General features: G+C 54.6%; 1 protein-coding gene across 1 annotated transcript; it reads left to right on the top strand.

Annotated features, from left to right (window-relative positions):
• Positions 1 to 4,930: 4,930 nt before the first annotated feature.
• ATP13A1 (ATPase 13A1) lies at positions 4,931 to 21,518 on the top strand. Its single transcript, XM_040445053.1, has 26 exons — positions 4,931 to 5,341; positions 7,605 to 7,694; positions 7,825 to 8,015; positions 10,360 to 10,432; positions 10,653 to 10,808; positions 10,976 to 11,045; positions 11,123 to 11,229; positions 11,718 to 11,847; positions 11,973 to 12,028; positions 12,613 to 12,739; positions 12,817 to 12,954; positions 13,035 to 13,155; positions 13,504 to 13,661; positions 14,049 to 14,224; positions 14,296 to 14,406; positions 15,415 to 15,540; positions 16,381 to 16,489; positions 17,910 to 18,109; positions 18,192 to 18,288; positions 19,004 to 19,164; positions 19,237 to 19,351; positions 19,445 to 19,641; positions 20,440 to 20,582; positions 20,781 to 20,892; positions 20,978 to 21,121; positions 21,209 to 21,518. The coding sequence occupies exons 1-26, from the start codon at positions 4,946 to 4,948 to the stop codon at positions 21,317 to 21,319; spliced, it is 3,615 nt and encodes a 1,204-aa protein (XP_040300987.1). The 5' UTR covers positions 4,931 to 4,945; the 3' UTR covers positions 21,320 to 21,518.
• Positions 21,519 to 22,646: the final 1,128 nt, after the last annotated feature.

Genomic DNA, 22,646 nt, shown 5'->3' with positions numbered 1-22,646 from the left:
TAATATTAATATAACTATATTGACATATAACTATTAATATAACTATATTATAGTTATATAATATATAATATATGATATTATATATATATATTTTTTTAAATCTTTTTTTCAACGTTTTATTTATTTTTGGGACAGAGAGAGACAGAGCATGAACGGGCGAGGGGCAGAGAGAGAGGGAGACACAGAATCGGAAACAGGCTCCAGGCTCTGAGCCATCAGCCCAGAGCCCGACGCGGGGCTCGAACTCACGGACCGCGAGATCGTGACCTGGCTGAAGTCGGACGCTTAACCGACTGCGCCACCCAGGCGCCCCATATGATATTATATATTAATATAATATAATATTAATATAACTATGTTAACATATAATATTCTAATATATGTATTAGAATACTAGTCACAAAGAAGGAAATCCTGCCTTTTGTAGAAACATGGTTGGACCTGTGGACCTTGAGGGCATTATGCTAAGTGAAATAAGTCAGACAGATAAAGACAAATACTGTATGATCTCACTTACGTGTGGAACCTAAAGACATGGAACTCGAGAGAATGGTGGTTGCCAGGGGCTGAGTAGTGGGAGAAATGGAGAGATGTCGGTTAGAATATAAACTTCCGGTTATAAGATGTAAATTCTGAGTATCTAGTATACATTATGGTGACTATAATTAACAATATTGTATACTTGAAAGTGGCTATGAAAGTAGAGCTCTAATGTTCTCACTGTAACAACAACAAAAAATGGTGAAGGGTGCCTGGGTGGCTAGTCAGTTAGGTGTCCGACTTTGACTTGGGTCATGATCTCACGGTTTGTGAGTTGACCCCACATTGGGCTCTGTGCTGGCAGTACGGAGCCCGCTTGGGATTCTCGCTCTCTCTCAAAATAAATAAACTTAAAAAATGGTGAGGTAAAGGGTTAAAAGGGTGTCGACTGTATTGTGGTAGGCATGTTGCAATATATACATACACCAAATCATCACATTGTACACCTTAAATTTACCCAATGATATGTGTCAATTACATCTCAATAAAGTCGAGAATTAATTAGAAGTCACCATGTAGCCATCAATGAGCAAACAGTCTGCACAGAGATGTTTATAGCAGCTTTACTCATAATTCAAAACTTGGAAATCCCAAGATGTATGTGAATGGATAAACAAACTGATAATGGAATATTATGCAGCATTAAAAAGAAGTGAGATATAAAGCCATAAAAAGATACGGAGGAACCATAAATTCATATTACTAAGCGGAAAAAGCCAATCAGAAAAGGGGACACACTGTATGATTCCAATGATATATTACGGAAAAGGTAAAACTATGGAAGACACTAAAGATCAGTGGTTCCCAGGAGGTGAGAGAAGGAGAGAGGAGGAGACAGAGCACAGTGGACTTGTAGGGCAGTAAAACTACTCTGTATGATACTGTAATGATGGATACATTCATTCTGTATGTGTCCAAACCCATAAAATGTACAGGACCAAGAGTGAACCCAAAGATGAACTACAGGCACTGGGATTATTGGTAACAATGTATCACTCTGGTGAGGGATGTTGCTAATCAGGATGCTATATATCTGAGGTGGCAGAGGATATATAGGAAATCATGTACCCTTCTCTCAATTTTGCTTGAACCTAAAACCGCTCTAATAAACGCGTGGGTGGCTCAGTCAGTTAAGCATCTGACTCTTGACTTTGGCTCAGATCATGGTCTCATAGTTCATGGGTTCGAGCCCCACTTTGGGCTCTGTGCTGGCAGTGTGGATCTTGCTTGGGATTCTCCTCTCTCTCTCTCTCCCTCTCTCTCTCACACACTCTCTCTCTCAAAATAAAAGAAATAGGGGCGCCTGGGTGGCTCAGTTGGTTGAGCGTCTGACTTCGGCCCAGGTCATGGTCTCACAGTTTGTGGGTTCGAGCCCCGCATCAGGCTCTGTGCTGACAGCTCAGAGCCTGGAGCCTGCTTCAGATTCTGTGATGCCCTGTCTCTCTGCCCCTTCCCCACTCATGCTCTGTCTCTCTCTGTCTCTCAAAAATGAATAAACGTTAAAAAAATTTAAAAAAAATTGGGGCGCCTGGGTGGCGCAGTCGGTTAAGCGTCCGACTTCAGCCAGGTCACGATCTCGCGGTCTGGGAGTTCGAGCCCCGCGTCAGGCTCTGAGCTGATGGCTCAGAGCTGATGGCTCAGAGCCTGGAGCCTGTTTCCGATTCTGTGTCTCCCTCTCTCTCTGCCCCTCCCCCGTTCATGCTCTGTCTCTCTCTGTCCCAAAAAAAATAAATAAACGTTGGGGAAAAAAAATTAAAAAAAATAAAAGAAATAAACTTTGAAAAAAAGGTGTTTTTTTTTAGTTCACCGTTATAATATCAGTTTCAAAATAGACAAAAGAAAAATGTCCTCTAATTTGGAAATGCATTGAAGATTAGAGTGGAGAAAACAATTCTAGTAAGGCAGAAACTTAGGTACTGTTTCTCTAAAACTCTCCGATGATCTTTGAAGAAGACATAGGAGCCCAGACAGGTATGAAGTGACTGCTCCTAAAACCTCATACAGCAAAAAAACAAAAACAAAAACAAAAAGAAAAACAAAAACAAAAAAAACCCCACTCATTTCTTTAAACATTTATTCATTTTTGAGAGAAAGACAGAGTGTGGGCAGGGGAGGGGTAGAGAGAAAGAGGGAGACACAAATTCTGAAGCAGGGTTCAGGCTCTGAGCTGTCAGCACAGAGCCTGATGTGGGGCTGGAACCCATGAGCTGTGAGATCGTGACCTGAGCTGAAGTTGGACGCTTAACCAACTGAGCCACCCAGGTGCCCCTAAAAAAGACTCACTTTTTTGCAATAAGGACTGATTCAGAATTCAAAATGTATTCAGAAATGGGCAGTCAAGGGGCACCTGGGTGGCTTAGTCAGTTGAGCTTCCGACTCTTGACTTCAGCTTAGGTCATGATCCCAGGCTTGTGGGGTAGAGCCCCATGTTGGGCTCTGTGTTGAGCGTGGAGCCTGCTTAAGATTTTCTCTTTCTCTCTCTCTCTCTCTCTCTCTCTCTCTCTCTCTCTCTCTCCCTCTGCCCCTCCCCCACTCACGGTCTCTCTCTCTCTCTCTCTCTCTCTCTCTCTCTCTCAAATTTTTTTTCTAAAATTTAAACATTTTTTTAATTAAAAAAATTAAACCAACAAATTTAACAGGATATTCTCAGTTTCTTTCTGAATAAAGTAGCTATTTGGAGTCTAGCTTTGATATCACAATTTCAAATTACCTATGTGCTTAATATCATTGTCCCTGAGAAAGGGAGGTTTAACTTACGATGACATCCAATGTGCTCTAGAGTGTTCAAAAATAATGAACATTTTGGACACAGATAGCAATGTATTATGAATTTATAGATGCAAAGACCTGATTGACGAATAGGGTCTTCAGAACAAACAAACGCACGCTATTTTCAAGATCTAGAAACTATCCAAGTCAAAAACCTAACAAGTAAAATCCATTCTGCAAGGCTTTAGTCGAGACAATATTCAGCTTCATGTTATCACATTAGAATGCCACCAAGAATCTGAGTAATCCGTGGGCTTGATAAAAGCAGGGAAGCAAATCAGTGATATCACCTTTGACTGCATTCGTTTTATCACTATATAAAACAAAAAGCTGTTCTAAGGGTTGCAGTCCACTCAGATAAGTATTATTGGAAAAGAAAACTGAAAGAGTAAAGATATTCTACTGCGTAATGGGACAGAAAGAAACGTCATCATTACTTTCATTAAATATACAATGTTAACTAAAGGGGCACCCGGGTAGCTCAGTCAATTTATCATCAAATTTCGGCTCAGGTCATGATTTACAATTGGTGAGGTGGAGCCCTGCATCTGGCTCTGAGCTAACAGCGCAGCACCTGCTTGGGATCCTCTCTCCCTCTCTCTCTGCCCTTCCCCTGCTCACTCACGCTCTCTCAAAAATTAAAAAAAATTTAAAAAAAAAGAATATTAACGAAGTCCTACTGCATTTATTATGTTCTCCTTTTACAAAGTCTTACTACCCTAAGAATATGCAACAATATAACCTACAAATATAAATATCCTATAAAGAGTTTAAAAAGCAGTTCGAATAAATTTTTATGTGAGAGGAAAGAAACATAAAAGCGTTGTTATACATTTTTCTCAAACATATTGTTTGAGAAACAATGTTTTCTATTTGTAGTACTACCAAACACTACTAATTGCCGCTGTTAATTAGCCCTATTGTGGTTTTGCTCAAGCAATAGTAGCAGGAGAGTAAACATTACACAACATACGTAATGTCAAATAAACAATTTTTCGTATATTTATGTTAAAGTAGTAACATGTGTGTGTAATCATTATTTCATGATCGCTCTGGTGAGCTGTGGCTGTGTTCTGTATGCCTGTCAGCACCTGCCCTCCCCCGGGACCCCCAGGGAGGGACCTCCCCCGCGCCGAGACCAACCAAGGATCCCGGTCCTTAACAAGCCCCACCCCCGTGACAAACCCCGCCCCTTCGGCGGATCCTGGCCTCGCCCCCAGAATGCCTGCGTTTCAGTAATTGGCCCCGCCTCCGCAGTGCCCAGGCTCCGCCCCTGATACGCAAACAGGCCATTGCTCGGTAGCCTAGGACAAGGGCTCCCCAGTTCCGGTTTAGTTGTCATGGTGGGGCCCAGCCCGCCTAGCCTCGTCTTTTCCGGTCTCAGTCCGGCGTGGCAGGGCGGCGGGGGCAGCCTTAGCCCTTTCAAGACTTTCTCTGTCATGGCCGCGCCCTACCTCTCCTTCCGGCCTCAGCCTGTCATGGCGGCGCCCTGAGTAACAACTTCCGGACGCAGCTTCTGCAATTGTCCGGCTCTCCCTAGCCCCAGCTGCCATGGCGGCACCCAAGGTTCACCGGAAGTAAGCCGTCGGAAGTGAGGCGGTGCCTCTGCCCGGAAGCGAGTTCGGCGCTGGGAAAGATGGCGGCGGCGGCTGCGGTGGGCAACGCGGTGCCTTGCGGGGCCAGGCCTTGCGGGGCCCGGCCCGGCGGGCAGCCCAAGCCCGGGCCGCAGCCGCGCACCCTCCTCGCCGCCGGGCCGGCGCTCATAGCGAGCGGTGACGAGCTGGTTGCTGCCGTGTGGCCGTACCGGCGGCTGGCACTGCTGCGGCGCCTCACGGTGCTGCCGTTCGCGGGTCTGCTCTATCCGGCCTGGCTGGGCGCCGCGGCCGCCGGCTGCTGGGGCTGGGGCAGCAGCTGGGTGCAGATACCCGAAGCTGCACTGCTTGTGCTCGCTAGCATCTGCCTCGCGCACGCGCTCACCGTCCTCTCGGGGCATTGGTCCGTGCACGCGCACTGCGCGCTCACCTGCACCCCGGTAAGTGCTCGGGCACGAGCCTGACCCTCGACTCCGTCGAACCTTGCGGCGGGTCGCAGTCACGACGTTTGTGTAGGTCCCCACTCCATCCCGGGCTTCCCATTTGCTGGGCCTGAGTCCCCAGCGTTGCCCTCTGGGTGTCCAAACCCTGGCCCTACTACTGACTTGCTGTGCGACCCTGACGCAGGTTATTTCCTTTTTCTGGAATCCCTCCTTGGTGTGGTCATTTAGGCTCGGGAAGCTAATATCTATAAAAAGCTCAGCGTAGGATCCGACATATGTTCTTTGTTATGGCTTGTTAATGCTAGCGACCATAATAGCAAGTACTAGGTTGCTTCTAGAAACGGTCCTACTTTCTTTCCCTGTGTCTCTGTCTACTACTTTGGTTTTCAGAGTGTGAGGCTAGACCCGCCGGGTGAGTTTGTGGAGGTTGGTTTGAGAGCTCTGTTGTCTGGTGTTTACAGGCCCTCACATACTAGGACCAAAATTAGGTTGAAATGCACTTTGATCATAGCAAGCATTTAACAGGAGCAGGAGCAGTTTGTGAGCAAGTGACTTCAAGTGCTTTTTGCTTTTTGTCTCTTGATGCCTGCCTGCAAGCTGAGTGTAGTGACAGTGAGGACTTCTTTCAGAACACACTTTTAGAAGCACAGTAGCACTTCTGACCCTTAACTGCCAGGATCTGGATAGGGAGAGCTGCCCTGGGTCAGCAGTTACTATCAGTGACTGCACCACCGCTCTCTGGGCCTGCCTTGGATGACACTGGCATGTTTGGAGCCATGGGCACTGAGGTCCAGCCAGTCTCCCCTTTGATCCCAGGCATGTGTCTGCTGGAAAGAGAGGGAAAGGGAGCAGCATTAAGGGCGGCAGAAAGAGAAGTCCACTCTCTTTGACTGCAAACATGGGCTGGGTCCTCTTTCTCTTCTGAGAGAATAAAGTCTCTTGTTTCCCCAACAAACCTTATCCCAGGGGAGGGGCTCAAACTTACGGGCTTGGTGGCTTCAGGTCAGTACAACGAAAGATTCCAATGAGGGACCAAAAAATGGAGGGAAATTGGAGAGAGTGTGACGTCTCTCCCCAAACGTCCAGCTGCCTTTTGGCCTGCAGGTAAAAAACGTGACTGTTCACTTCCTCTCCAGGGATGAAGGACAAGGAGCTGAGTGACTGTGGGGTTAGGACAGGCAGATCCGGGATCAGAGATCTCAGACGGGTGCTTCTCTCTGGGTTTCAGTTCACCCTTGTGTAAAGCGAGAACTGTAACACCCACCTCCCGTTCCACAGTGAGAAGAGCCTGAAATGACCGCAGCCTTCCTGGCGTGGGGCCGGCCCCACGTAGCACTTTGCACTTTTTTTCCGCGGCATTCCCATCCCCAAGTTCATCGCTTAATGTTTTGTCTTTGTCGTTCTTTTCCGCCTCCTTCCATGCCGGTGAATGCCCCGAGGGTCAGGGCCTTTCTACAGAGGGTCACCCTTTGGCGCCTCCCCGCACAAACACACACGTCCCAGGGGCTGAGTGGGCTGGCCCAGCAGCTGTGAGCTGGCTGCAGCGTGGGCTTGAGGGAGCACTAACTGACCTCCAGCCAGCGCCTCCATGTCATAGGTGCTGAGGGGCCTGCAGCGAACAAATAGACGAAAGCCTTTGCCTTCATGGCGTTAGCGAGAGAGGTAGAGCTCGTACTCAGCCATCAGTGCTCAAAAGGAAAAAGCGGGACGAGGAAAGGAGTGTTGTGAGGGCCCTTTACATGGAGCCTCCTCCAGGGGAGGGCTCCTAAGAAGGTGACATTTGAGCAAGGGCCTGAAGCTGAGTGTGTGACCGCATGTTCCAGGCAGAGAAAACGGCTCGTGCAGAGGCCCTTAGCTGAGGCAAGGACGAGTCTTGCCTCGTCGTCCCTGGTCACTTCAGGACACGTGATGAACGGTTAAAGGAGGGGAGGCAGAGCAGCAGCAGGCCAGCGGGATGGGACAGGGCTCGGCCCATGTGCATTAAGGGCGCATCTCATGTGGGGGGGCCTTCTTCCTGTTTGAGTTCAGCAGCGCCCCAGGCATCAGGTGCTGTCCATCACTCCTGATTTTATGACACGAGACCAGCAGTGTGGTCAGGTAGTGTCTATGTCTCAGTGACAGATGGGGAAGCGGCCGGGCCAGCCTCCGGAGCCCAGTGGCGTGTTCTGCGCCCAGACCTGCGGTGCGTGCAGCCTCCCTGGTGGGGGCTGTGCAGCTGGGGGGTGGGAAGGGCTCAGTAGCAGCACTTTGTCTCTCACAGGAGTACGACACCAGCAAAGCAACCTTCGTGAAGGTGGTGCCGACTCCCAACAATGGCTCCACTGAGCTTGTGGCCCTCCACCGGGATGAGGTAGGGACCTGCTGCTGGGCCGCCCAACCCAGGGTTTGGGTCGGGGTGGGGGGCGGGGGTGGACTCCCAGGCACTGGCAGGCACGCCCAGGTTAGGGGCTTCTGCCACAGAGATGCCTCTACTCCCACAGGGCGAAGATGGGCAAGAGGTGCTGTCCTTCGAATTCCAGAAGATCAAGTATTCCTACGATGCCCTAGAGAAGAAGCGCTTCCTCCCTGTGGCCTTTCCTGTGGGAAATGCCTTCTCATATTACCAGAGCAACAGAGGCTTCCAGGAGGACTCTGAGATCCGTGCGGCCGAGAAGAAGTTTGGGAGCAATAAGTGAGTCCCAGGGTGCCCCCGTGTTCTGACAGGGCTGGAGCTCTGCCCACGGTCACAGCAGGGACGCTTGGCCGCGCCAGTGGCCCCTTTCCCATTTCCGCCCTGCCACGCTCCCGCGTCAGGGTGCCTAGGAAGTGGGGTGGAGGAGGTCACCCTTTAAACAATACATCCCAGAGGCGCCTGCGTGGCTCAGTCAGTTGAGCGTCCAACTTCGGCTCAGGTCATGATCTCATGGTTTGTGGGTTCGAGCCCCGTGTCGGGCCCTGTGCTGACAGCTCGGAGCCTGGAGCCTGCTTCCGATTCTGTGTCCCCCTCACTCTCCGCCCCACCCCTGCTTGTGCTCTGTCTCTCTCTGTCTTTCAAAAATGAATAAACATTAAAAAAAATAAATACATAAACAATACATCCCAGGTGAAGATGGCGGGCACCTTTTGAGAAATGTGCTGTAGTCTTGTCTCCCCTGAACTGGCCTGCTGACAGGGACCCTGGAGGGCCCTCCAGTGGGAGTGCGTGCAGCTCTTCACGGGAGCCTGGCCTGAGGCCCCGGAGTTGGCTGTTGATCCTCGTTTTGTGATTACTATAGTTTTTCTCTGGCTTATTTATTTATTTATTTTTAGTCTTGTCGTTTTATTTTTTTTTAAAGTTTAGTCATTTTTGACAGAGAGAGAGAGAGATAGAGCATGAGTGGGGGGGTGGGGGGTGCATAGAGAGGGAGACACAGAATCCAAAGCAGGCTCCAGGCTCCGAGCTGTCAGCACAGAGCCCGATGCAGGGCTCGAACTCACGGACCGTGAGAGCACAACCTGAGCCGAAGTCGGATGCTCAAGTGACTGAGCCACCCAGGCGCCCCTGTTGTTTTGGAGTTTATTTATTTTGAGAGAGAACACGCACGTGCACTCACAAGTAGGGGAAGGGCAGGGAGAGAGAGCGAGAGAATCGATGCAGGGTTCGAACTCAGAAACCTCAAGTTCGTGACCTGAGCCAAAGTCAGATGCTTAACCCACTGAGCCACCCAGGTGTCCTATTTCTCTTTGTTTTTAAGTTTTTTTCCTGAGTGTAAGTTGTCATCTTTGTCCTCGTATTTTTCCCAGCACTTCAGGAAGAGTGGTAAAAGGAATTGTCAGTGATCACCCTGGCTCTCTTTTGTGCCAGGCAGGATGCCAGCTGCCTTATATGTATGTGCTTTCTCTTCAGTCACTGAAACCACCAGTGCCGACACGCTACTGGGAGGGGGCAGAGCTGGACTTCAGAGCCCCTATCCCTGCCACCATTATAATCATCCTCGACCTGAAAATCCTTAGACCCTTTAGGGAATTCTTCCCTGACTTCATTGCTTTTTAAAAATTACAGATGGTGGCAGCAGGGGCGGGGTGGGTTGGGGGGTTTGGCACCTGGGTGGCTCAATTGGTTAAGCATCTGACTCTTGATTTTGGCTCAGGTCATGATCTCGGGGTTTGTGAGATCGATCCCCCCCAAATCGATCCCGCGCTGTCAGCACAGAGCCTGCTTAGGATTCTCTCTCTCCCTCTCTCTGCCCCTCCCCTGTGCTTACACACGTGCAGGTGCACACACAATCTCACTTTCAGAATAAGCAAACGTTAAAAATACAGATGTGTTATTTCAAATAGCAACGTAGTGGGAAGGTTTATAAGAAATTTTTTACTTATTTCACTGCTTAAGGTCAGCCTTGATGGTGGCATGGGATGTCCCCTTGCACACCTTCCTGCCTCATGCAAAGTCACCTGACAATGCGGAATGGGCCCCGGTTGTCATTGTTTGTTTTTATCACAGTGGATTCTTTTTCTCGAATCTCACCTCTAGTACTCATCTCTAAGGGCAGGGTGAGGAGGACCCAGGCTGACCTGGCTCGTTCCCTGGCCCGGCTGGGCTATCACACACAATGTCGCAGAACACACCCTTAGGCCCCACTCCTCAAATTCTGGGGCTTTCGTTGAGGGAGTTTGGGGGGAAATTTCAACTCCAGACCTCCCCTCTCGAAATCAGGGTGGGGCTCAGCCCCCAGGGGACCCCACAATACCCCACAGCCAGGCCTCTTCTGCACAGCTTCAGAGCCCCCATCCCACAGTCAGGTACTCCTTCTCCGCCTGCTTGTCACCCAGTCTGATGACCGGTTCTGTCTTGCACTAAGTCTGCTTGAGTGCGTGGCTACCTGAACAACCTGTCGCTGATTCAGAAGCTTCACCTGGGTTCTGTGGAGCAGAGGGCTGGCAGCAGTTAGCATGCTAGTCACAGTTGAGTGGACTGTCCCTCCTGGCTCCTTGTTTCCCGAGGGGCTCCCGAGGCCTCACGCTGTGAACAAGATGTGGGGTCTGGTCTCTTGCAGGGCCGAGATGGTGGTGCCTGACTTCTCAGAGCTGTTCAAGGAGAGAGCCACGGCACCCTTCTTTGTGTTCCAGGTAAACAGCAGCTTGGGCTCTCCCCCCACCCCGTTCCTTGGGCCTTCCACAGCCAGAGCAGTCTCCTTTCTCCACACCTGAAAATCTGTCTGTCTGCACGGGCCTGGGCCGTGGGTAGAACAGCCCGTGGTGTGCCTTCCCAGCCTCCTCAGGTGTCCATCTTCGTGTGCTCCCGTGGATGGACGGGCGGGGGTGTGGACACACAGGCTGTGTCCTGCAGGTTTTTTGCGTGGGGCTCTGGTGTCTGGATGAGTACTGGTACTACAGCGTCTTCACACTTTCCATGTTGGTGGCCTTCGAGGCCTCCCTGGTGCAGCAGCAGATGAGGAACATGTCAGAGATCCGGAAGATGGGCAACAAGCCTCACATGATCCAGGTGTGGCCAACAGGGAGACTTGCTGGGGGGGGCCGGGGGGTGCAGGGGGCACCTGCCGGTCTCAGGGTGGGCGTGGAGCGAGGGCGGGGTGAGGTCAGCTCTCGGCGTGCACCTGCATCATGCCCCCTCTCAAGAGGCAGAGCTGAGTGCACCTCCCCTCCACCCAGGTCTACCGCAGCCGGAAGTGGAGGCCCATCGCCAGCGATGAGATCGTTCCCGGAGACATTGTGTCAATCGGTGAGGCACAGTTCTGTTCCGTCCTGGCGGGAGCCCTTCTCTCGGCTTCCGTCCAACCCTCCCGCCCCTTCCCGCAGGCCGCTCCCCACAGGAGAACTTAGTGCCCTGTGACGTGCTGCTGCTGCGCGGCCGCTGCATCGTGGACGAGGCCATGCTCACAGGGGAGTCGGTGCCACAGATGAAGGTGCTGGGTGGGGAGTAGGGGTCGTGCTCGGTGTACTCACGTGCCTCACTGTCTCATTCGTGGAGCAGGGAGAGGGCTGGTCGCTAGGCCGGGATCCTGCCTAGGCACGGCTGGAGGAGGCCAGAGGAGGTGCGGTGCCTAGATGGAGCTGCCGGCTCTCCTGGGGGGGTCTGCACCCTGAACGAAGGGGAGCTGGGTGGTGAAGAGAGAGGCCAAGGTCATTGGGGGTTGTCCAGGCCAGGGACCGGGGATGTCGGACTAGGGTGGGCCAAGAGAAACCAGGAGAGCGTGAACCCCGAGTGAGGCCAGTTGGGGGATCCCAAGGATTGGATGCGCACACGCAGGTGGGGAGAAGACGAGGTCAGGCTGGGAACCCTGTGAGGGTCAGAGTGGCCCAGCCCAGCCCCAGGGGCCCCCTCTTGAGAGACTGGGGATGGAGAAGGAGGCCGAGGTGAGAGCGCCCTCACCATCCTCTCTTTTCTCCTCAGGAGCCCATTGAAGACCTCAGCCCTGACCGGGTGCTGGACCTCCAGGCCGACTCCCGGCTCCACGTCATCTTTGGGGGCACCAAGGTGGTACAGCACATCCCCCCACAGAAGGCCACCACGGGCCTGAAGCGTAGGTGCCTTGGGAGATCCAGGGGTGTTCTGGCCCCACCGTCCCCACCCCCTCAACACCTGCTTGGCTGTGCGGGAGTCGGGACGAACAGATACAAGTGATGCTCGTTCTGTTTGTCTCTGCAGCAGTTGACAATGGGTGCGTGGCCTACGTCCTCAGGACCGGATTCAACACGTCCCAGGTATGGCCCCTTGTCTGGCTCTGGGGTGGGTGGGCCCCAGGGCAGGAGGCAGACAGTTGAGACAGTGGCTCTTATGGACCCCAGAAGATCCCTGCCACAGGCTTACTCTGACAGAGGGTACTGGTTCGGGGCAGGGTGTAGAGGCAAACCCTAGACTGAGCCCGCTGTCCTCAGCTGAGCTTCTGGTGGGGAGCACAGACAGAGAACGGGCTGTTGCCACACACATTGGGATGGTGTACAGAGTCATGCTCATAAACTCTTCACTAAAATGGCAGGGCTGCCTGGTAGAGGTGATGGCCAGGCCTCCCTCTGGAAAACCCGGTCCCCCATCTAAACCACTTCTTTCCCTAACCCTCAGTTTTTGGCCACTGCTCTCTATAACCCTTAGCTGAGTTGCAGCCTCCCACATACCTGTGTGGTCCCGGTGTCACAGCTGCAGGACTCACTGGTGGGCCCAGGGCAGGCCCTCCCCATCAGCAGAGGGATACTCTGACTCTCTGTGCTGTCAGATGCTGGAGGCCACCCCTACCCCACACCCCCACACCCCCATGCCAGGAAAGGCCTCTAACCCCCTGTCCTTCTAGGGCAAGCTGCTTCGAACCATCCTCTTTGGAGTCAAGAGGGTGACTGCAAACAACCTGGAGACCTTTATCTTCATCCTCTTCCTCCTGGTCTTTGCCATCGCAGCAGCTGCCTACGTGTGGATTGAAGGTATGCACTGTGGCCCCTCACCTGTCTGCTGGGACCTGTCCCCATGGCCCCCAGGCTGGCAGGCCCTGTCTCCGCAGGCACCAAGGACCCCAGCCGGAACCGCTACAAGCTGTTTCTGGAATGCACACTGATCCTCACCTCGGTCGTGCCCCCTGAGCTGCCCATCGAGTTGTCTCTGGCTGTCAACACCTCCCTCATTGCCCTGGCCAAGCTCTGTGAGTGCCTGGGACAGGGTTGGGTGCCTAGCGGGCTGTGGCCTGGCAGAGCCCCTGACCCTGGCTCCTCCCCTTCCCAGACATGTATTGCACGGAGCCCTTCCGGATCCCGTTTGCCGGCAAGGTAGAGGTGTGCTGCTTCGACAAGACAGGGACCTTGACTAGCGACAGCCTAGTCGTTCGTGGGGTGGCCGGGCTCAGGTGAGCATGGGGGGCCTGGGCCTCTCCCCCAGCAGGTGGCTTTCTGGGAGCTCAAGGGACAGACGGCACCCACCCAGACCCACCCACGACAGTGGACCACTGAAGTTTGATCAGGCGGCAGAGGGGGGTGTTCCCCGTGTACTCTTCAATGTGACAGCAGTGTGGAGGCTCAGCTCCCACCCCAAGCAGCCATACGATCCCTGAGATGGGCACAGTTGGCACGAAGACCAAGACCATGCGTCTCAGCCCCTGTAGTGACTGGCACAGAGTGGAGGCCCATCCCTCATCCTGGCTAGCAAGTCCCAAGAGTCCCTCCACTCCATAACAAGCGGTTTCCTCTCTTTGCAGAGACGGGAAGGAGGTCACTCCTGTGTCTAACATCCCTGTAGAGACACACCGTGCCCTGGCCTCATGCCACTCCCTCATGCAGCTGGATGATGGCACCCTTGTGGGTGATCCACTTGAGAAGGCTATGCTGACAGCTGTGGACTGGACGCTGACCAAAGGTGAGGGGCTGGAGCTTTGGGCCCAGTTCTCACACCCCTGGGTGGGTGGGCTGCACCCCTCGGAGACACCTGTGTGTCCACCTCGGGCAGGCAGGCCTATAACCGTGATGTTCCCCTAGGTGGGTGGGCACAGGCTCACCTCTGACTTGAGACAGTCCATGCCCATGGGAGTAGAGCCTGCCCCACCCTGTCAGAAGTCACAGGCAGGTCCTCTGAGCACAGGTCTCTCAGCCTTGACCCTACCTGGAGTGAGGAGCCTCTCCCCAGCCCCCACCTGCAGGCCCTGGGTCTGGGGGTGGGGGGAAGAGAGGGGTGGAAGGGGGAGGCGGGGGCTTGGCTGCCTCTTTGGAGCGAAGGCCCTCAGGATTCGTACTTATTTGTTTCCAGATGAGAAAGTATTCCCCCGAAGTATTAAAACTCAGGGGCTGAAAATTCACCAGCGCTTTCATTTTGCCAGTGCCCTAAAGCGAATGTCCGTGCTCGCCTCCTATGAGAAGCTAGGCTCCACTGATCTCTGCTACATTGCGGCTGTGAAGGGGGCCCCCGAAACCCTGCACTCCATGGTGAGCCAGCCCCGGCCCAGGGGGAAGGGGGGCGCGGGGCGGTCGGTGACATCCCCCCGCGTTCCCTGCAGTTCGCCCAGTGCCCACCTGACTACCACCACATCCACACGGAGATTTCCCGGGAAGGAGCCCGAGTCTTGGCGCTGGGGTACAAGGAGCTGGGGCATCTCACCCACCAGCAGGTAAGGGCCCAGGCTCTCCACCTGCTGGCCCCTTGTCCTCACCGCCTTCTGTTCCCGTCAGCGCCACTATGAGCAGGCATGGTTCCTTCTTCCTCTTCCCATGTCTCTACCTTTGGAGGCCCTGCGTGGCACTCGGTCCTTGGTCCCTTCTTCCCCACTGTGTGCCCTGTCCCTTATGGGAACCCATCCCATCTTGGCCCCTGAGGCCACTTCTGCTGAGCACAACCAAGGCCCGCCTCCATCCAGCTTCCTACCCCTACACCCTTGGGTCCTCACACCTCCCCAGGGATCACCAGGAAGCACCTCGGATTCCTGTCTCCATCCCAGTTCTGCCCCTACCCTACCCTGTCCAACCACCCTGTCACCGCGTGGTCTTGGGGCGCCTCCAGCTCTCGTTCACGCCCTACATCGTCACATCGGTCAGCGGCTTTCTTCTCCCCCTCCACCGTCAGTCCTCCTCCTTTATCTGCTTCCACCTGGGCCCTCATCCAGTCCACTTAACACCTGGCAGCTGAGAGATTCTTCCAGAGCGCGCACCAGATTGTGGGCTTACGTTCAGAGCCGCCCTGCTTGATGCCACTCCCTGAGTCTGTCTGTCTCGTTCCCCTGCTGTCCTTTCTCATGGCAGTTGGTGCTCTGGTTTCTGTGATTTTATTTCACATCGCTTCTGGTAGTAGGCAAGCTCTGTGAGGGCAGGAGGTTTGGGTTTCTGATAGGAGGAACAGGGTGAGTGTGTGCTCAGTGATTAACAAAGGAGTGTCTGACTTTGTTGTCTGGGAGGCTGAGTCACAGGGGCTCCGTGCCCTGCTGTTGCCCACGTAGGGAGGAAAGGCCCCACGGTGGGGAAACCACACAGCACTGCTGAGCCCCTGTGGGTCGCCCTCCCCACTTCTCAGCTTCTGACCCTCACATGTTCCTCCTGTAAAGATGGGGCCTTCCCTGACCTCCCTTACCAGCTCAGAAGTGATGGGGGGATGGGTTGTAAGGCACCCCTGTGTCCCCACACAGGCCCGGGAAGTCAAACGGGAGGCCTTGGAGTGTAACCTCAAGTTCGTTGGCTTCATTGTGGTCTCCTGCCCGCTGAAGGCCGATTCCAAGGCTGTGATCCGTGAGATCCAGAATGCGTCCCACCGGGTATGGCTGCCACACCCCTCCCCATTGGGCCCCAAGGGTGGCCTGACGGGGGGTGGGTCTTTGTTCCTTCCGGAGAGGGGGATATGACAGTAGAGGACAGTTCTCCCCTCAGTGGGGCAGGTTTGAGTGGGTATCCAGGTTTCAATAGCAAGGACGTCTATCTTGGATTTCAGCTGAGCTCCGTCACAGCTCTGGTGCTAATGCTTTTCCAGGCTTGAGGATGCCTGGGGACCCGGCCTGTGCCCACCCATCTCAAGTTGCTTCCTTGGCCCTCAGCATCCTTGGGATGCAAGGGCAGTTCCCCCACTCCACCCCATCCTAGACAGGAAGAGCTGGAGCTGGGACGGGATACAGAGGCACTTCCCAGACAGACCGCATCCATCTGTCCTGTGGTTTCTGTTTTCTAGTTTGGGACTCAGGATGCAGTTTAGAATGTGGGAGGTGAGTGAGCAGTCACAGAGGTGGTGACATGAGCGGCACCCACCTGGTTCTCCGCAATCACAGCCCGTCTTCCCATCACTGGGCCCTAAGTGCAAAGGCTGGAGCATCTGTTCCCCTCTGCCTGGGGCAGCTACCAAGCCAAGGGGGTCCACACTAGTAGCTGGTTCTTAGTTTGTATTACAGAAAAGGCTTGAGTATTTTCAGAAAGACATGCATACGTGAATTATTTGCATAAAACGCCACCAAGTTGGGGTGGATTGTGGCCCCTGGAACCCATTCTGCATTACGAGACCAAGACCTCATTCTGTGGCCTTCTCTAGAGGGGACTCGATCACCAGGTCTCCAGGCTGGAGTTTGACCTGCTGAGCCCTGCCCCACTGAGCCCTCTTCTCTTGCCAGGTGGTCATGATCACAGGTGACAACCCGCTCACTGCCTGCCACGTGGCTCAGGAGCTGCACTTCATTGAAAAGGCACAAACGCTGATCCTGCAGCCTCCCACAGAGAAAGGTGAGGCGCCGTGGAGCCCTGGGCTCTGGGGGACCCTGAGTCCAAGAACAGCTCCTGTCTGGTGGCCCACCTGGATTTCAGGCCTGAGGAACATAGCCTTGCCTCGTCGGCATGCTCAGGCCCCCTGGCCAGGGAGTTCCACACCTGTGTGTCCAGCAGCGTGCGAGCAGCTACTGGTTCCAGGATCAGCGATGACTTACAGTCAGGGTGGTTGGTTGTCGTCAGCCAGTCTGTGTTTTCTGTCCTCACACCTGCCTTGGGGCCGGCAGGCTGTCATACCCTGGTGAGGGTTCTCGTAAGCACGGGGATGCCGGCATGACCAAACCCCAGGCAGAGGGCGCGGTGCACGTTACCACCCTTGTCATCTCCGCACCCCACAGGAGGAAACTGACAAGGTCAGCTGTTAGGGCCCCCACTTTGTAGACAAGGAAAGAGAAGTAAACTCATCGACCTCAGTCGCTCAGTGGTACTTGGAGGATTTGCTCCCAGGTGTCCTGACTCCAGAGCTCATGGCCTCTGGTCATTTCTGAGTAACCAAATTGGCTGCAAGTGGTGCCCAAGGGTAGAGTCCATTGAGGGGCACATCCAGCCCCAGCACCTCCGGCTGGTGGGGTGTGGGGTCTGTTAGATTGTTAGATGCCAAGGGATGGCGTCTGGCTGGGGAATGACATGCGTTGGAATGTCACCAGGCTGCAGATCAGAGGAGGTTGCAGCTTGGGAACTGTGCTGGATTCTAGAATCTCCCAGCCCTTCCAGTCAATGCGTTAGTGCCAGATCTCTGTCGTCTCTGTCCCAGCCCCAGGCACTATGGTCTTCCAGAGCCCAGGGATTGTAGGCAGGTGGCCCAGAGGTGGCTGTCGGGACTGTTGATTGGCAGATGAAGCTGCTCTAACAAAATGGCCACAACAAAAGGCACGTGGAGGCTGGTTTCCCTCCTAGCCAGGACAGCCCAGGATGAGCCATACAGTGCCAGAAGGCCTCCCTCAGCCGTCCTTGTCACTCAGCATCCACGTCTAGGCCAGCCATCTAGAAAGAGGAAGTGGTTGGTAAGCAGTGTCTGGCCCGAGGAAGTGACTCAGGGTGTCCAGGCCCTAGGAGAGGAAGGTTTCAGGCAGGCCCCAGGGGTAGGGATGCCTTGCTCCTGAGGTCAGGCTGTCTGGATTTGAATCTGACTGTCATGTGGTCTCAGGCCAGTGGCCTAGGCTCTGGGTTCTTGAATCCTTTGTATGGGAGGGTTCTGTGAACAATCTGTGGGATTCCTGGGCTGCAGGTGTGGACCCGGTTGGTAGGGATAAAGAGGGGTGAGGGCAAGAACATGCTTCAGGGAGATGAGACTAGGACCGTATATGTGAGGTCCATGTGAGGGGGATTTGCTGAGCGGCTGAACCCCTCTCCCTGACCCTGGGCTCTGGCCCTGCAGGTCGACCCTGTGTGTGGCGCTCTATCGATGGCAGTGTCATACTGCCCCTGGCTAGGGGCTCCCCAAAGGCACTGGCCCTGGAGCACGCCCTGTGCCTCACGGGTGACGGCCTGGCCCACTTGCAGTCCGAGGACCCCCAGCAGCTGCTTCGCCTCATTCCCCATGTGCAGGTGTTCGCCCGCGTGGCCCCCAAACAGAAGGTGTGTACAGAGGAGGCAGAGGGGCAGGTGGGGCCCTGGGGGCGGCACAGAGCCCTCACTCCGCCCATCTCTGCCCACGTAGGAGTTTGTCATCACCAGCCTGAAGGAGCTGGGCTACGTGACCCTCATGTGTGGCGACGGCACCAATGACGTTGGTGCCCTGAAGCATGCTGACGTGGGTGAGTCCCTCAAGCTGATGGACTGTCGCTTCCATCGCTGTTCTGCCAGCACGGGATTAGGCTTAGCTTCAGAGACACGTCGCTGAGCCAGGGGCCAGTGGGATGGGGGATCTGGGACCTGCAGGCCTGGAAGGGACACAGGTGTCTGAGGAAGAGTGAGGTGAGGGCATCAGGGCCTCCGGGAGGCTCCATGTGGCAGACACAGCTCGGTTTGCTGAGGCCCCCCCGGCCCCACGCAGGGACCACGTGGGCACTGAGGGCCAGAGGCCAGTGAGAGATGGGACAAGTGGCGATGCACAAATGGAAGCTGAGGCATTTGCCAAGCGTTCATAGGCTTGGATTCCTGTCAACAGAATATAGTCATTGGGCTGATGTTTAAAAACTGATCTGGCGTACTTGTAGCTCTTTCGAGATTCTTAACTGATTTATTAATCAACTGTGGTGTTTATCACCTATTACGTCTTAGAATTACGATCCTTGGCAATAGACTTAGGGAGTCTGTTCATTTTGTCTCCTTTGTGTTTTGTGTATTTGGGTTTTGCTTCCTAAATGTGGAAAGTAAGATAGATGCTCTCTGAGACACTCCCTGGGGAGATGGGCTAAGATGAGGAAGTTGGGGCTCCTGTGAGCAGACTCTGCACTCTGTACTCCGCACGGGGCCTGAGTGGCAGGCACCTTCTGGCTCCAGACATGCAATCACATGCCTCCCCCCCAGGTGTGGCACTCCTGGCCAACGCCCCCGAGCGAGTTGTTGAACGGCGACGACGACCTCGAGACAGCCCCGTCCTGAGCAACAGTGGAGTCCGGGCCACTTCCAGGGCGGCCAAGCAGAGGTCGGGGCTCCCACCTCCCGAGGAGCAGCTGGCCTCCCAGCGGGTGAGTCTCAGGAGGTGGGGGGCACCAGCATCTCCTGGTGGCCATGTCTCACCCGTGTTGCCCACCACACAGGACCGCCTGAGCCAGGTGCTGCGGGAACTGGAGGACGAGAGCACACCCATCGTGAAGCTGGGGGATGCCAGCATCGCCGCACCCTTCACCTCCAAGCTGTCTTCTATCCAGTGCAGTGAGTCCCATCCCCAGCCCCTCCCTCATGCCCACCCCAGGCCTATCCTGATTGGCACCCATGCCCACACCTTCCTCCCCTACCCCCCCGCAGTCTGCCATGTGATCAAGCAAGGCCGCTGCACGCTGGTGACCACGCTGCAGATGTTCAAGATCTTGGCCCTCAATGCCCTCATCTTGGCCTATAGCCAGAGTGTTCTCTACCTGGAGGGCGTCAAGTTCAGTGACTTCCAGGCCACGCTGCAGGGGCTGCTGCTGGCCGGCTGCTTCCTCTTCATCTCCCGCTCCAAGGTGGGCTGAGACACAGGCAAAGCAGGGGTTCCCTCCCCAGCCCACGAGTCCCTTTGCCTCTTTGGGCTAGCTAGGATGGGCTGTTAAAGACACCACCACGTGTCATCCATTTGTCCTCACAGCAGCTCTCAGGGTGGGAACTGTCATCCCCACATCACAGATGAGAATCAGGGGACAGGGCAGGTACATGCTGAGACTCCCCAGAGTGGCACAACTCGGTTCCCAGCACTGTCTGCCAGCTGGGGTCTCAGGTGGGCCACATAGAGCCCACAGACAAGGAGAGGACAGATGGGGAAAATAATTATTAAGACCACTCAAAGCGTGCGGTGTCGTGAAAAATACAAAGTGACTCACAGTGCACAGCCTCGTGGTCATTCAGGGGAGCCCATAGGGTTCCCTACAGAATGAGGGAACCGGCCAGGAAGTAGGCAGAAAGGTCATAGATTGGCATGGGCTGATGCAAAAGAGGCCCTGGAAGCTGGAGAGGGTGGGAGGTGGGTGTTGTCAACCATGCACACCCAGTGGGCCCCAAAGAGGGCTTTGGTTTATTGTAGAACAAGGGGAAAGAGGATGGACTTTAAGTGCCTATTGACTGCTGTGTGGAGTGTAGGCATTGGCTGAGGGTGTGATGGCATCTAGACTGAGGTGTTGGGGGACAAGCAGGACTCCAGGGACTGGTACTGACTTATAACCTCCAGGATTTGGTGACTGCTCTCTGCATGAGCCCTGCTAGGAGGCAGGGTGGGAGAGTAGGCCCAGGGTGAGCCTGGACCTTGACCCCCCACCCTGCTGCTGCAGCCCCTCAAGACTCTCTCCCGAGAGCGGCCCCTGCCCAACATCTTCAACCTATACACTGTCCTCACGGTCGTGCTCCAGTTCTGTGTGCACTTCCTGAGTCTCGTCTACCTGTACAGCGAAGCCCAGGCCCGGAGCCCTGAGAAGTGAGTGCTGTCCCAGCATGGGGGTTGGGGAGGGGCGGAAGGCAGTGTCCCTGCGGTGGAGGGTGCACGAGGATGCACACGCAGACATTGCCCTGTGGTGACCACAGCCAGGCAGTGGAGTCAGCCAGGGACAGCCCTGGCTCTGTGCAGGGATGGTGAGAGTCATAGGGTGGCCCTGTCCCCCATGTGTTGCTGCAGGCAGGAGCAGTTTGTGGACCTGTACAAGGAATTTGAGCCGAGCCTGGTCAACAGCACCGTGTACATCATGGCTATGGCCATGCAGATGGCCACCTTTGCCATCAACTACAAAGTGAGGTCCAGCCCATGCCTGAGTTCACCCTGCCCACTTTCTAGGCCCCCACAGCACTTGACTGTCCATCCATCTGTCCCCACAGGGCCCACCGTTCATGGAGAGCCTACCAGAGAACAGGCCCCTGGTGTGGAGCCTGGCTGTGTCACTCCTGGCCATCGTGGGCCTGCTCCTTGGCTCCTCACCTGACTTCAACAGTCAGTTTGGCCTCGTGGACATCCCCGTGGAGGTGAGTGGCCCCGTGGACGTGGCCCCACGACTCAGCCTGGGCCCCCGACTGTGGGCTTCCAGCTCACCAGTGCTCCCTGCCCCGCAGTTCAAGCTGGTCATCGCCCAGGTCCTGCTCCTGGACTTCTGCCTGGCGCTCCTGGCCGACCGTGTCCTGCAGTTTTTCCTGGGGACCCCGAAGCTGAAAGTGCCTTCCTGAGATGGCGGTGCCGGCACCTGCTGCCCATGTTGGTGCCGCCGGGCGGAAGCCCCAAGAGGGAACACTGCCCCAGTGGCCACCGGGACTGATCTGAGCTGGGACACCCCCTATCCCCCACAGCCATCTGAGGGCCTGGCTGGCAGAACCAGCCCTGGGCTGGCACCTTTGGTAAATAAAGCCGCATCCATGATTTTAAGAAGCCCTGCCTCCACCTCTGTCTGCACCACAGAAGGGGTCGTTGTGGGGCTGGGCAGTCACTGAGCAGGGTCCCAGCACCCTCCTCAGGAGCCGTGAGATTATTAACGACAGTCTCTGTAATACATTCAGCACTTAGAAGGGCCAAGCTCCAAGTCCAGAGAGTTGTGCATATTTTCCTAATTTGACAAGCACCTCCATATTTCCTTGGTCTCTCAGCTTCATGTTTTGGTCCCTCAGGCACTAGGGGGGAGTTTGGGGATCAATGGCATTTTCTGTTTTTCAGTAATATGTAAAAAACAGCATGCCTTTCTCTCATGATGTCTTAGATGGGAGGAAGTTCAATCCGAATCATTGCAAATAGTAGCTCGGGTCACACTCATTGCGGTCCTATGCCACACAAGTGCCATCACCATCTCACGTAACAGCCCAGCTTTGCATCTGGGTCTGCCTTTGTACTGACACTATCCTTCCTTTCAAAGGGCACTCATTGCAACTCAGGAATTGTGGAGTAGGCAGCACGAGAGCAGAGTCATGGTCAGTGGGAAATTTCCTACCTTCACAACAGCCAAAAACTTGAGAAAGCAAAAGTCATAAACATGATGTCTTTGTTTCCAGCTAGAAAATCCACTGAGTGCAGGGTATGGGTGCATTTTTATAACTTTGACAAGCTGCACATGGGGACCTACAGCCAGGGGACCCAGTCCCAGGCTTCTTGGATAACAACCTCTGCCTCCCTGCTGCTTATCAGTGAGGGGCTCACAGCCCTTTACCATCTTCACCCCTTTGCTGCCCTCAGCGAAGGACGCACAGCCCAAGGAAAGCCCTGGGATCCAAAGCAGGGAAACCGTGGGGACCGGTTGTGAATGCCTGTGAGCATCACACGGGCCCTGAGCACAGATGAAGGTGTATGCAAGTGTAGGGGTGCCAGACCACACCAGGAAAGGGGGCTACTGTGATCATTTGGAGTCCCTGAGACAATGTGAGGCCACCCGATGGTGACTGGTCTTGGGATTTGTTCATTGGGAATGATTCTTGGGGTGCTTAGGGTGGGGGTCTATGATCACCATGCCTGAGGGAGGTGCTAGGGGTGCTTCTGGCTGCACTGTAATCGACTTCAAGAGTCTGATGC

Source organism: Herpailurus yagouaroundi, unplaced genomic scaffold, assembly GCF_014898765.1.
Source record: "Herpailurus yagouaroundi ecotype Mexico unplaced genomic scaffold, PumYag 193, whole genome shotgun sequence".
Lineage (NCBI taxonomy): Eukaryota > Metazoa > Chordata > Mammalia > Carnivora > Felidae > Herpailurus > Herpailurus yagouaroundi.
Note: the sequence above shows the minus strand (reverse complement) of the source record. Positions and strands in the feature narration are given on the sequence as shown.